This window comes from Lasioglossum baleicum, chromosome 15, assembly GCF_051020765.1.
Source record: "Lasioglossum baleicum chromosome 15, iyLasBale1, whole genome shotgun sequence".
Taxonomy (NCBI): domain Eukaryota; kingdom Metazoa; phylum Arthropoda; class Insecta; order Hymenoptera; family Halictidae; genus Lasioglossum; species Lasioglossum baleicum.
This window is the reverse complement of record NC_134943.1, coordinates 10249759-10264662: the sequence shown is the minus strand read 5'-3', so window position 1 is coordinate 10264662 and position 14904 is coordinate 10249759. Positions and strand designations below refer to the sequence as shown.

Below are 14904 nucleotides of genomic sequence, written 5' to 3'. Positions count from 1 at the left end.
GACGAGGAATGACCAGCTTATATACAAGCGTTTCTCTAGCACCGTGTGCAGCCTCTTCAAGGGGGGAAGATCGCTTTCCCACACCTGTAGATAGTGAAACTATTCTGGTTCACAGTCACCGGAACCTTATCCCTCGAAACGAGCCCCGATGATCGACGATCCATAAACGGAGTGACACGCGATTCCAGAGATCACGATTCCGCGGTCATCTCGCGCGACCTTGGGGAACAAGAATGAGGGCAGCGTGGTCGATCTCGATCCCAGTCACACGTAAAACGAAAGCGAAAGATCGAAGTGACTTGATTCAACGAATCCTGTGATTTCCATTTAAATTTGCGTATTGTACGATTAAAATTGACAATGATCTTGTTGGAGAAGTCGGTGAAAGCGAAAGGCATGTATTGTTTTAATAATTAACCGTACGTGTGTCGAATCGAGTGTGTTCCTCGAAGGAATCGATGCGAGTCATCCTTTTTGCAACGTCTTCACTTTCTGAACATCAGAACTATTATAGGAGAACTTTTTGCTGTAACTGTGCAAAGAATAATGAAAGTCTACGGACGCTGCGGGATAGAGGATTGTTCACTGTGCTTTGAAACATTGTGTAAATGTTGGAAGCGATATACAAATATTCATAAATTCTTTTTTATTTTCCTGTCATCGTGAACGCATAAAATGAACTGTACCGATTCTAGTAGCAAGTTCATCATTTTAATCATTCACCGTACGTTTACCACCCGTCGGACATCGACTCCAATGCACCGTGACCCGCAGAAAATTAGCGTACTACAATGTGACCGCTTTTAAGCTTCTCTCTGTGCACTGCTGTTCTAATGTTAACCGTGCAAAGGGGGATAATTGGACCCCATACATTTTTGGAGGAAAATGAAGGGTTTGGTGGTGAAGTTCGCCCCCGACGGGATTTTAATCGAGCTTGGACCATTCGATAATCTACCCAAAAAGACCCCTCTCTGTCAAGTTTCAGCCCCATATCTCATCTGTAAGGGTAGTTATCGAGAAAAATCGAGAAACCAGTTTTTGCCCCATTCTCCCTATTTATTGAGAATTAGAAATTCTGAAAAAAATCTGACACATTTCGGATACTGAGCCACATATTAGGTATCATTTCCAGATTTTTCTGTTGCGAAGTCTGGTTGTAAAAAATGAGAAGCACGAAAAAAATGCAGATTTCATATAGAAATCTAAAGTTGACTATCATAGATTTAATTTAGCAATGAAATATTACCGTAAGTATTATGCTCAATTTTTTTCAAATTCTTGAGAGTGGTTGCTTCATAGTTGAAAAAATTAAATACAACTTTTCTCGGCGTTTTTCCTAAGTTATACTTACGATCCTTTGTGATTTTAAAAAATTTGATACATCACTGATAGCATCACTAGAACATTTTTGCAAATTTTCCAGTCGTCAACTTTTTCGTTGCATTTTTGACAGCCTGAGGTGCATTTGTACCCCATACACAGAGAGAAGCTTAAGAACAATGTTCACACCATACCATACTTTCGTGGACGTGAACTATGTTTACGGAAATCGCGACGCGATTTGGATTTGTGGTCTCTCGAAGTGAGGTGGACAGCTCGTGCCAACAAACGTAACACCGTGACTCCTAACAACGAGAGAAACCGACGATCGCGTTAACAGAGACTATCCTACTCGAATTTCGCGACCGACACGCGATGGTTATGGTCCGTGAATGCTCAATCCTGTTACTTCTGATCGATTTTTTATCGTGAACGAGATAGTTAAATGCTCGAAGTTGAGCAACGGGGGAAAGACACGCGACGCGGTTCTGATGAGCCTGAAGATAAACCGCTCGGCTACTGTTAATGGACATGCTGCATAATTAGTCCGATTCCATGTATTTCAGAATTTTAACAAACTATAAAGGAGATTTCTTAAACATTGCTTCTCGGGTTGATGTAATTAAATGAATTTGATCTTCGATTTTCTATCCAGTGTAGCGGTTTCCAACCCAAATTTTTGAATAAAAAACTAATCTGTAGTTTTCACTTTTTTGTAATAAAGTTTCTATTATATCAAACGTGTCGATGTTATTATATCTATTAAAAAAATAATGAGAAACTAAAAGGTGTATATTGGTATAGGCAGTGTACTCCATATTGGTAACGTTTCATAGATGGTTCCTAGATCAATACTTCTTTCAACAGTAGGTAAAACGTTCTTGTTCTCCAGAAAAATCGTTTTATCGGGTTGATTGTCGCTCTGAATCGTTTTATTTATTTTTTCCCTGAAGATGCAGTGTTCATATTTGTGACATATATTGTTCATACTTGTGACATATATTGTACATATATAGAATTTAAGAGGAAGTTTTAAATTAAAGCTTGTACAAATGTGAGCAATATTGAATGTATCAACAGTTGAGAAAGTCGCACGACTAGCTTACCAACGAACGTCGAGTGAAAGGGTTCTGTAAAGTGGTTACTAGCGGACAGAAAGCGCGGCGAGAAGTTCGAACGAAGCAACGAAGTGGTCAAAACAAACGATATTCCTGGTAGTCGTTTTCATAAAAATTCTCTTCTTGAACTATTCTTTTAACTCATCTTTGCTCATCAACATCTTAAATGTTTCTTCTAATGTTACTAAATCTCTCTAACTCACTTGAAACAAGTCTGACTATGGAACCAAACCACCAACATCATTTTCGAGCAAATTTTTTGAGATCAAACAAAGGGGGTTAGAAAACAAGGGGGGCAAAATAAAAATTGTTGCAGCGCCCGCTCTAGCGGTTACGTCGCCCCGGACAAAAAGACAAATTGCCGCCCCTTAAGAATATTTATATATATATTTTTAAAATAAATTTCTTAAATTTTATTTAAGAAATCTTATTTAAATTTTAATAAAAGCAAATTTTCTATTAATCGGGTATTCAACACATCAATATTTTTCTCACACTTACAGCCAAAATGGCGCCCCTAAATTTTGGCGCCCCGGACAAATGTCCCGAGCGTCCCTAGAGCGGGCCCTGACTGTTGTCGATAAACAATTCGAGGAAAATGATTTGCACTGTTGGAAAAGGGTTATGGAAGCAGACAGACAGGTGAAAAAGTCGTGAAAAGTGAAAAGAATCGATCAGCAGCGGCGCGAGAACCAGGTCTCGTGCCAGGGGCGATCATTTCGTCGTCGGTCTCTCGCTTTCAGGCTCGTAGTCGCGTGCGGCTACGAGAGGATTGCGCAACGACCGGCTCTCTGCTCGTCCAATGGACAGGCACGTAAGTCGTTCGTGAGTCAAGTGGCTTGGGCACGGCCCCGAAGTGGGTCGAACCGAGCAAAGAACTTAACCGTGGACGAATTAACTAGCTACCAGCGATCTTCTTCTTTCACTGTCCGGCGCCTCGCAGCTTCGAAGTCGATCTTCGATCAACACGTTCCACTTTGGCCGTGATGGTCACCGCTAGACTGCGGATCTTTATGCGACATAAAAATTGTACGAAGCTCCCGTCGCAGTTTCGGCTTCCTTGCTCGGTTTCCTCAATTTCTATGTTTTCCCGTAGTCGTTGGGCAACTATTCAGCACAACTCCTCGCGAGAATCGAAATCGAGGAGCGTCCACGCGGTTGCCCAACGAACGCTGCAACCAAGGTAATTGAACGGTGCTTCTCTCGGTTGCTAAAGTTTCCGGCGGCTCCGGAACCACGGGCTCCGATCCCGTCGTCTTGATAAACGCTCTTCCAGTCGCGACTCCATCTTCAGCTCGAAAATGTCAGGGGACTGTTGTATACTCCTCTCCGATCGGTAATTATCCGGAGGCGCGTTTGCTGGCCTCTTCGCTGGCTTCGATGCTGATTGCTGGTCTCCTCAATCCTCTTTGCTACTTTTCTGTTAGATCGTTTCATGCGAACATACGCGAAGAGAAAAATTGTACAACTTCTTGACGATTCTTTTACACTCTTTAACACTTTAAGTGCCACGTCTCCCAGAAATGAGAGGCGGAGTTATTCGAATGGGCATTGAATGCGTTAAGGGATGAAATTAAATATCGGCTAAAAAAAGGCAGCACGATATCCGTCATCGGCGTAGGTCCGCGAGTGGCCCAGCGGCAGGGGTTGGGTGTGAAATTTAGGCTCGCATCATCCCAGGGAAAATAGAATTGGGTTGAAGAGTGGCGAGCCGTCGAGCGGCGGCACGTCGGGGCGAATTACGAGGGCACGTGGACGCGAGGGGTGATCAAGAGCATCGATTTGGCAGGGCCGCCTTGGCAGCGGGCGAACTGGGTCGCGGTTGCCTCGTTCGTTGCATCGGTGCATCGGGTGCATCGCCATCTGGGTGGACAGGCGTGCGCCGTGCCGGCCGGGCCCGACCGGGAAACTTTCCCCGCAGAAATCGAACGACGCTGGGTTTTCCACTGATGACTGTAATCACCTGGCGATTTCTCAAACAGTACAATAACCCGTGGCGGTTCTCGAAGGGCCGAGCATCCGATCGTGACGCGACTAAACGACGATCACCGCTCGTTTCCGGAACGTCGGCTACCCTGAGCATCGTTATAAGCCGCTTAATGACGAGGACGCTCGCGGCCGAGCCGGGCATGCGGAAAATGAAAGTGGAAATTGTTTAACAAGTCGTGACGGCGTCGGGAAACGCGGAAGGTCGCCGGGAACCCAGCCTTCCAGCAAGGTATTGGATCCGGGCAAAAATAATAGCCCGATCCTTAAGGGTTGCTATCCAGAATTATCCCTTAGAAATCTTCTTCTACACTATAATCTGGAATTCTTGGAACGAAAATTTCTGAATTCTCCACTTTCAATTGTTGATCCTGTTGAAAAATCCTACTGTGAAGTAGTCTTCAGCCATGGGCTTTCAAAAGTTGTGAAATAATCGCTGGTAGGCAACGTGTCGAAACGATTCAGCAGGAGGTAGTCATGGATTAACTGAATATCGCGATGTGTACTTTAATCAACAAATAACATTGATTCGACTAGCTTTAAGTACGCTGCGAGGTTGCGGACGTCACTTATCGATGACACTGGTAGCGAACGTGTTAATCTGACCAGGTTACTTCAATCGACCACTCGTCCTACATTAACGAGGTAGTTTCTGCGAAAAACTGAAGTAAAATTTTACTTCCCGATCTCAGTCTCGACGTAATTTCTTCTTCAGGGAAACTGTAAACGACAAGGAAGTTGTAACGAAAGGAAGCCAGTGGGTGCGGTATCTGTACAACAGCGGGGTTCACAATTACTAACATTTATATTTCGTAAAAAAAAATACATATTCTGCTATGTCGATGTAGAAAAAGTGAGATAAGCGGGCTGTTCTCGAGCGAAGTCCACCGAAAGACAGTCTCCACACACCTAATGAGTATCTCCCTTTCATCCGTATCGGTGGCACGCGCCGCCCAGCGATCTCCTCGATCGTGTTCGCGGTCAAAGAGAGAGAGACAGAGAGAGATATATCGAGGAAGTTGAAAGCGACCGCCTGTGTCCGATCATCCTCCAGCGTAATCGGGATTCCTCCGCGTCTGTGATCCAGGTACACGAGGACAGAGTGGTGTGCGTGGACGGGGTGCCGCGTGCCACGACAACGTCCGATCAATTTGTTCTTCTCCAACTTGCGCGTAACCTAGAAGATCGTCGATTGGCCGAGTTGTTTCCGGTGTCGGGTACATTACCTGTAGCGTACCGTCTAGCGGAAGCTACCCGGAACCGACGTCGTTCGTTGTTTAGTGGTAACCTCCGTGTCCGCCGGCCCAGTCGGCGCTATAGCCGGAGCTGTAGCCGGTGCTGTAGCCGTGATCGTGTTCGTGATGTACCGGTACCGCTACGGGTACTTTGACTGGGTATGGGACTGGTTTCTCGACCGGGTAGGGCACGGGTCTTTCGACGTGCACGGGGTACGGTCTGTCGACGGGTACCTTGACCTCGACGGGTACAGGCCTCTCAACCGGGTATGGGACTGGCTTCTCGACCGGGTACGGTTGCGGTACGGGTACCTTCACTGGAACGGCGTACGGCCTGTCGACTGGGACCGGGTACGGTCTGTCGACGGGTACCTTGACTGGGTATGGGACTGGCTTCTCGACTGGGTAGGGCACATGCTTCTCAACGTGCACTGGGTATGGTTTTGGCACGGGCACGTGGATCGGACGGTCGACTGGAACCTTGACGTGCACTATCTTCTCGACCGGGTACGGCTGTGGGATGTGGACGGGCACCTTGACTGGCACTGGGACTGGCTTCTCGACCGGGTACGGCTGTGGCACTGGTACTTTGACAGGGACGTGGATGTGCTTCTCGACTGGGTACGGCTGCGGCACGTAGACCTTGACGGGGTAAGGACGGTCGACCGGCACGTGAACGGGGTACGGCACCTTCTTCTCGACCGGGTACGGCTGCGGAACGTGCACCGGAACCTTCACGAACACCTTGACTGGATAAGGCTTCTCCACCGGGTACGGTTGAGGCACCGGGACCTTCACAGGGACCGGCACCGGCTTCTCTACCGGGTACGGCACGTGCTTCTCAACGGGATATGGTACAGCGACGTTCTTCACCACGGTGACCGTCTTGATGTGCTCCTGGTGACCATGATCGAGGACATGACCGCCGTAACCACCCGACAGACCCAGGTTTCCGTATCCGTGGCCGAGTTCCAGACCACCGTGGCCACCGGCTCCGATGTCGTAGCCGCCGTCGTAGCTGTAACCGTAGCCGAGACCCAACAGCCCGCGTTTCTCCTGCTTCTTCGTTGTCTTGTCCTCCAACGGCGCCTCCACTTTCTCGACAACCTTCTCCTCGGCCCAGGCCGCCGAAATCAGCAGGGCTATCGCCGCCGTGTAGACCTGCAACGAGCACAGACAAACCCGTCAGACACCCCGCTAACGAAATCGAAAGGAAAATTTTAGACACTGCGACACGTCCGACGCGATTCGAAAGGGAAACTCGATTAAACCATTCGCGACAGTGAGACTTGAATTTTCCGAAGACGCGAGCAAAGTACATCCAGAATGCTCGTCCGTAATTCGAAAGGGAAACTCGAAGAAACCCGTTTGAACAGCTCCAGACAGCCAGACTAATTTCCTAGGAAATTTCGATGTCGTACTTCCGACGTCGTACTCTCCCGTTAAACGAAAGGGAAACTCGATTGAACCGATTCCGAAGCGTGATTTTAATTTTCTGTGTGAATTCAGTCGATTTATGACATCCTCGTGGTCACTATATCCGAACACCCCCGCGATTCGTTCACTAGGTCCCCAAAGTGTCGAACGTTAGGCTAAGCGTTTCTCCGAAGCTCAATGTTTTCCCGAAGCCGTCACTGTGCGTCGAAGTTTAGCGAGAGGCTCGCCACACGTCTCCACGTACCAGGATTCTCATTTTTGCTCTCGAGATATTCCAGGTGCGTCCAGAAGTGAACTGGATGCTGATTGCCGGCGGTTCGTCCCCTTATATACGCGGCATACTTTCGCCTTCGCCACCCGGGCCCAACTCGCGTACCCCCCACGTTACACCTCTTTGTTCGCGTCGAACGAACGACCACGATCCGCTACCACTCCCCTTTGGGGCACACACCGACTCGCCTCCTTGTCCCCCCCCCCCCACGCCTCTCTCGAAAACACCGTCCCTCTCCGTTCGACGACAACGCGGTTTCGTTTTCTTCTTCCACTGTTGAGGAGGCCCGACGCCGGGGCTTACCTGTTACGCGAACAACGATGATGGCCCGACAAGCGGCAGTCGTTTCTTCGGTTCGACGCCTGAGGGTTTGACCCTGTTTCGACCACGTCCTGCACTTCTCCCGCGATTTCGATGCACTCGGAAGTCTGTACAAGTCGCTACCTTCCTGTTAGCTGCAGGAACGTTTATCAGCTTTTAAAGTTAGCCCTTGAAGTAGAAAGATACGGGATTCAATTCTCTCTACAGAATTCAGCAATGTATATCTGCTGTTTTGGGACATATTGGACTTAGAAGCATAACTGGCTGAAGTATCTCAATCTCGGAAGACATAGTGAGTTTAAATTTGACGTTAATGTTAAGACACATTGTAAAAACGTGTTGGAACAAAGAGAAACAGAGACATTATGTATATAATAGTCTTCAACACATCTCTATGTCTCCAACAGATTCTCCTGTTGCATTTTAAATTAGGCGAATTTTAAGGAGTCTCATGAATTGAAAGACAAATTTCTATCAGCTTCATTTGAATTTCTCCTGTTCGATCCCGCAAGGATCGAAGACATAAAATGTAGAGATGGTCAACTCTCTCTCTCCTGCTTAAAAAAATTTAGAGCCCATTCGGTTGTACAATACCATAAATTCGTTTGATTGCAAATATGCTAGAAATCTGATGTAATTTCAGCGAAATGTAGTAATCTCTCATAAAATATAGGTATTCCCATAAAAATTAGCGAAAATTCCCGTATAAATCGGCAGGCTAGCATCGCGTGTGTGACGCAACGTCCGAAAAAGCTGGGAGGCGTTTTACGAATTACGTGCTCGCGGAGGAATTTGCATTCCAGGCGGACGTCGCTTCGGATAAAATATCTTTTCTTGATCAATTTCCCGGAGAGCCAGCTGCGCCCTGCGCCGTTAACGATTCCGAGTGAAAGGGAAAGGTCCGTTGACTGTGCGAGAGCATCCGGGTTCGGGTCCCGGCGCCGAAAATTGTGTTGGCGGTGCCTTGAACCACGCGGGAACGCGATCGTCTTTTTGCTTTTCGCAGATTTCGGGTCTGTCCCGAAGATCGGATCGGCTATCGCTGCAACGAGAGAGAAGAATCTCTTCTCGTTTGGGGCTCTCTCGATCTCCTCTCCTCTCTTTCTCCGTCGTTCGCCTCGTCCTTCTCCTCGAGGCAACCTCGACGGTGTGTTACGTGTTCACGTGTAGCGTAAGACTCTCTCGTAGGATTTATCTGCCGCCAATCTCGTAGGTGCAACCATTTACTCCCTTTCATGAGACACGCGGTCCTACGTCACGATTTCCCTCACTAGGCACGCGGCGGCGGCTCCGCGGTTCCGTTTTCTTCTACGCGGACGCCTACTTAGCCTTGCCCGGTGTTTACTGCAAACGACGATGTTTTTTGGTTGCATCCCGACTCCCCTGACATCGTTCCTCAAGGCATTTTCAATGCTGGAATATCTTTGCACGCCGCTCTCTTCATTCGAACTGCGGTAATTGATTTCCAGATGCACCTGTGCTCTCCTGACACGATTTTTCAAGGCATTATTAATGTCAGAACATTTACGACAAGGATACAATTTGTTTAGCTAAATTATTTAGACAAATTAAATGGTACCGATGGAAAGGGAGAGTGACGATTGGTTTAAAGATGATGGCACCTTCTTGCTGGCGATAATCGTTTTCTAGATTCAGCTGTGTTCTCCTGACGTTACTTCTCAAGGCATTTTTAATGTTAGAGCATTTACAAAAACGATACAATTCATTTAGCACGACTGCGGTAAATTAAATTAAGTTTTATCGATGATGTCAAGAGTCTGGACTCCACTCGATTTTTTTTCAAACGTTCTTGAAATACTTCTGAGAGCTCCAATTTAATTTAGAAACGCCGCGGTGGAACAATTATAGCTACCCGATTTCGCGGAACGCTCTATCGAATTTTTCAGCCACTCGTTCATTACGGTTTGAGGAATTTACGTGGCGGAGATATCGACAGAATACCCGAGGGATCGACCCGAAACTAATTATATTAAAATCGCGAGGAGTCGGACCGTATAATAGGACTGCAGTCACTTCGCGTCTCTGTCGCTCGCAATTCCATTCGGCTTGATCGATTTTTTACTCGATGACGAAGATTATTGTCGTTGTTCGACGTGTGGATGTGGTGTCTGAATTATTAGCGTTTACAGTCATTGTATAATTATAACATGGTATTAAACCATGAAAATATGATCAAGGCGAGGCAGCTCAACACGTTTTCGCATATTAGAAAGTGACTGCTTTCGGGAGTGCATAAAAGTCCGCGAATTAAAAACGTAGATGACGAAGAAAAAATTGATTTTCGTAATTCGTTGATTGCAATAATTTTCGGCATCGAAGTCGCATAAATCGGACAAAGGATCGTCGCGGGGAGGAAATTCTTTCCCGAAATTCCTTCTTGCGGCTCGTAAAAGCTGCGGAATCGATTTTTTTGGGGGGGGGGGGATCAGGGTGGCGGACGAGATTTGCAAGTCGATTCCGCAGGCATCCGGACGCGGAGTTATTCAACGGGTCGGCGGGAAGCGTCGATGAATCAAAAATTCTCACCCTACCGGCGACGATCTATGAATATTGCCGGGAGCCGCTTATCGTCAGCGATAAATCCGGCTGGAAAAACGCGAGCAGAACGCGGATCCATGAATCACCGGGGCTCTCTCGCGCCGTTCACGGAGAAGGTCTCGCCTTGCTCCCAATTATTGCCAAAGCTGTTTCCCTTCCCTTGAATATCGCTACACGGAGGAGAGCCACCGTTCGTATCGGGACGAAACGTAACGAAACGACGTGTTCGATCGGTTCGTTCGCGTCGCGTCGCGGCGCCCGACTAGAGACACGCGATTCGCCTATCCACGTGGGTAGATCTTAAAGGTCAATCGATAAAATTTGCCTGCAGGATTATTCTTAGCCGGCCGTAATCGCTGACCCTAGCCAATCCGTTCGGTTTCACCTTCGTTCGCATTAATTAGCTCCGCATTACTCCGCCGTCGGCGCTAGAACCCCGCGAATTGAGTCATAAATAATCGCAAAACAATCGGCGATCTATCCCGAGAAATTCCTGCGCTATCATTGCCAGGGTCAGTGCTCCTCGCTTCATCTCGATCACTATCACGATCTTTAGAGAACTTTCATGCATTTCTGACAAAATTGACGTGATAGTCTCGATTCAATTTTCCGAAATTCCTTCGATTCAGAAAAGATTTAAAAATGGCACGGCGAAAATACGACGAATATATATCGCTGAAATTTATGCACATTTATTATACGTGTTGTAGCTGATTGATCAAGCCGAAAAATAGAGAATACACATTCATTCGTTTATTTTTAGAAGTCCTAAATTTTCGTCGTTCGATAATATTGAGCCCGTCCGTAGCAAGTTCTGCAGTGTATGTGTGTTTTATGCGACAGTAACGTCCAGAAGATTGTTTTAAAAAAATTCGAGAAAGCAGCTGCGAAAACAATTTTTACGAGTGGACTGCGAATCTTTATGCAAAATCTTTCGACCTTCGATCATTTTAGTAGGTCGGAATTAATGAATCCCCCAATTCGTTTAATACGTTCACTGTTTGAAATTGCAGCCGCTCGTGTTTATCATAAGCCAAAGTCAATTTATTTGAAAGAATGAATGATCAATAGATCTTTATGCAAAATCAAAATTGTCTGCATCGATTGCAAGAAATGTTATTTCTTCTCTTAATGATTTTAATAAAGGAGGAACGATATACTGATGTCTTCGATTTTGAAAATTTTTCAACAATTTTGCATTTCATCTTCTCAATTTTGCTATAAATGCATAAAGATCCGCAGTCTAATGATCGACGAAGGGCTTCGGCGGTAGAAGGGACGATTAGCCCTTTCGCTAAAACGGCCATCTTGCTCCGCCCAAATTCTCCGTGTTAACCCCAGCGAGACTTCGCGAAAGCTGACGCACGGGAACAAAATTGGCTCGTTATGAAACGATGATCCGAGAAACAGCGACATTCCATGGTTCCGAGCTATTCTGGATGCCGGCCTTATTTCGATGGAAAGTAAAGGTGGACGTAACACGTAGAACGATCGCGAACACCCTGATATTACGTAAAGGTCGTCGCCGATGAAGAGTCCTGCGTCGAAACCACATGTTTTCACTCTCTCCCAGTCTCCTCCGTGTCTCGCGATCTATTCAGGGAAGAAGAGAGCTCGACCTCGTGACGAGTCTTCAAAGGAATAGCTAGCGGATCGACCTCGTTGACACTGGCCTTGAGAACTCAGTCTCCGAAGTTTCTTCATAGATCGCGAGACGTTACAGAGGGGGGTCATTAAACGCTCTCCGGCAATTAATCTCTTCTCACCCGGTCGCGGTTCCGTTGACTCTCGCGTCGATTGTCCTGCTCCTCAAGCGCGAACTATACCCACTTCCATTGTTCGAGATCGATCGGCCGGATCCAGGGATCGCTGGGATCCGGTCGGATCGAAGATCGATGCCTGCCAGATGTCCTCGTATACCTAATTCACTTTCTCCTACGTTTTTCCAGGAATTTCGTCGCCGGTGTTCTACAGTTTCAACTGTATCGAGCGATGTGCAACGCTGCTGGACAGAGGTTCATAGACGATCCCAGGAGACCCTTGCATAGATGCGATTTCTACAGGAGTCCCGAGGCTGGCCGGATCCTGGGGTGAGTGGTTGTTCACTTGATTTGATCATTATTAGACTGGAAAACTATTCGGCGATAAAGATGTTAGCTATAAATTTTGAATTTATATTAGACAAGAATTGATGCGTTCACGTTTCTCCTGGATATAGTCGTTTATTTTCTGTAGACTTTCTTTTATTCGTATTAGGCGTACAAATGAATAATTCAATTTTTTTTTCCAACCGAAGTCTATTTCGAAAGAAAGTACAGCAAGTTGATCGATTTTATCTGATCTAACGCATTGGTTCTCGTAAGTGGCCCACAAAAGTGTCCGTGTGCCCTTTAAAACAGAATAACTTTTTTTATAATTGTACCAAACGTCCTGATGTTTTCTAAGCAACTGGAAGCATTGGTTTACTAAATGATGTGCAGTAAAAATTTTACGATAGTTATAATTTACAAGGTTACATGCAAAAATAAAAAAAGGCACTTTTAAAAACTTTTTATTTGGGCCCTCAATGAAAATTTAAAATATATGTTTTCTAGATGTATGTTAGTTGTACTCATACTGAAAATTTCATCGAAATCGGTTGACTCTGGAAGGAACGATTCTGTGGATTTTGAGCGGAGTTTTAAAAGTAAGCAAAAGTTTTAAAAAATGCCTTTCTTATTCGAGCATGTAACCTTGTAAATTATAATTTCTGGAAAATTTTGTTGCACGTCATTTAGTAAACCAATGCATCTAATTGCTTACGAAAAACATCAGGTCGTTTGGTACAATCATAAAAAAGTTATTCTGTTTTAAAGGGCGTACGAACACTTTTGTGGGCCACTGTAGATCTCGCAACTCTTCGTCCTCTATCAATTCGTTGTTGCGACATATTTTGCGTAAATCCATTTTACTATTTGTCGAATATAATCATCTTTACACGCAGCGTTTCATTTTCACCGATCAAATTAGTTTCTTGGGAGATCTTGAGGAATTTTTCGAATTAACATTCCTCAATATCTGAAAGCATTGATTTGAAGCACTTCGCGTCGGTATGCAAATAAGAATGTCTAAGATTAGAGTCCAGAGAGTATAACGATCCATCGTCTAATATAGGTGATTATTCATGAGCCTAATTTACAGCCTAACGAAAGCGAGCTACAGCTAAATCCCTTCATGGATTTCGCTATGCTGGACCTAGCGTCGAGGACTTTCTAAACGGGATGACAAATGTTCCCGAACTGTTCGCGGCTTTTTTTTCACCGGTTAGCGAAACGCACCAGCGTGTTAACAAACGGCAAAAAGCATCGCCGTGCCACTAAGCCGGCTAATGCGGCGTTAAAGTGTCGTAAAACTAGCGTAATTCCGCCAGACGAGGTGGTAGCACGGAAGGAGGATCGCTCGAAACCGCTCTGTCAATTTCTTCGAGACACGAATACGGCGGCGATACCGATAGAAAGTCGATAATTCTGACGAGCCTCTAAATAATCGATTTATTTGACAAGAACTGCCTGATGGACTTGAGTTAGGCAAATCGAGGTTTCTCCTACAGTTCAGAATGGTCGGCCATGTTGCTATTGAGAAACGAACATTTCAACCACATTCCAAAATCCCCGTCAGTTCGCATTTGAATATATGCAGTCCGGCAAGAAATATGCATTCCTCTTTGGTTTCGGAAAGATCTCGGGGCTGAATGCAGTCGGGTTCACCGGGCCGACGTTTTAACAATACCTGAGGATTATTTATCGATCGCTGGCGCGGCTAGTTCTGCAAAATGTTAGGCAAAAAACGCGAATTTAGTGTTCCGCGACGAAAAAGGGAAGAGAACAGGAACACCGAACGGGCGAGAGGCTGATCAACGATTCCCTGATTATGGATTCCGATTATACATTCAAGGCGATAGGCAAATGGCGGACGCGTCCCCTACTTCTGTTACCAGTGCGCAATCTGACTTTTTTTTTTTAAAAAGTGGAACTCGGAATTTCCTGCCGGCGCGGCGCTGCCGGTCGTTTTTATGGCTCGATGACGGAACGATCGGGTTTCTTCGTTATTTTCGAACACCAGCTCTGCTGGCGATCCCGCGGAATTGTCTTGGGGAATGACATGGCCCTAATTGACACTTCGATGGCGGGACCTGGGTCTATTTCGAGGTTCCTAGTATTTTAATGGTATAACCTAGCTATTCTGTTTCTGGAGATGGCTTTCAACCGGAAGTTGTGCAATTGAATGCGGCAAGGACGCTAATGGAGTCTTTATAATTTGAACAATTCTATAGTAAAGGATGTAGGACTAGTCAGTAGGGATGGGATCAAGTTCAATATGTACTCACGAATCCGAGTCAAGTTCAATAACCAAGTTTCATTTCATGGGTTTCGATTACTACTTAAAAGCAATAAAAGTTTCAATGATTATACTTGAAAAGTATTCATTGTATACAAGTAGTCATCGAACCTCGGAATGAGTACTTAAAAGTTTCGAAAAGATACTTATAAGTACTTCGATGTTGAAAGTAATCGAAACTTTCACAAGTAGCACTCGAATCTTGGAAATCATCATCTGGCAAAGGTTTGAGTAAACTTGGGAGTATTATCTCCTTTTTCCGAAGTACTTATAGAGAGTT

General features: G+C 45.7%; 2 protein-coding genes across 3 annotated transcripts in view; one reads left to right on the top strand and one right to left on the bottom strand.

Annotated features, from left to right (window-relative positions):
* The window catches only part of Ance-3 (angiotensin-converting enzyme Ance-3), a 68216-nt gene that overhangs the window by 34836 nt on the left and 18476 nt on the right, over positions 1 to 14904 (top strand). For both annotated transcript variants that reach the window (XM_076438860.1, XM_076438861.1), the window contains exon 11: positions 12197 to 12337. In XM_076438860.1, coding sequence (XP_076294975.1) covers positions 12197 to 12337 — 141 coding nt within the window. The remainder of the gene's footprint in view (positions 1 to 12196; positions 12338 to 14904) is intronic.
* On the bottom strand, positions 5208 to 7488 carry LOC143216095 (uncharacterized). The gene is made up of 2 exons (XM_076438865.1): positions 7341 to 7488; positions 5208 to 6820 (listed from the first exon to the last, which is right to left on the bottom strand). The coding sequence occupies exons 1-2, from the start codon at positions 7350 to 7352 to the stop codon at positions 5702 to 5704; spliced, it is 1131 nt and encodes a 376-aa protein (XP_076294980.1). The 5' UTR covers positions 7353 to 7488; the 3' UTR covers positions 5208 to 5701.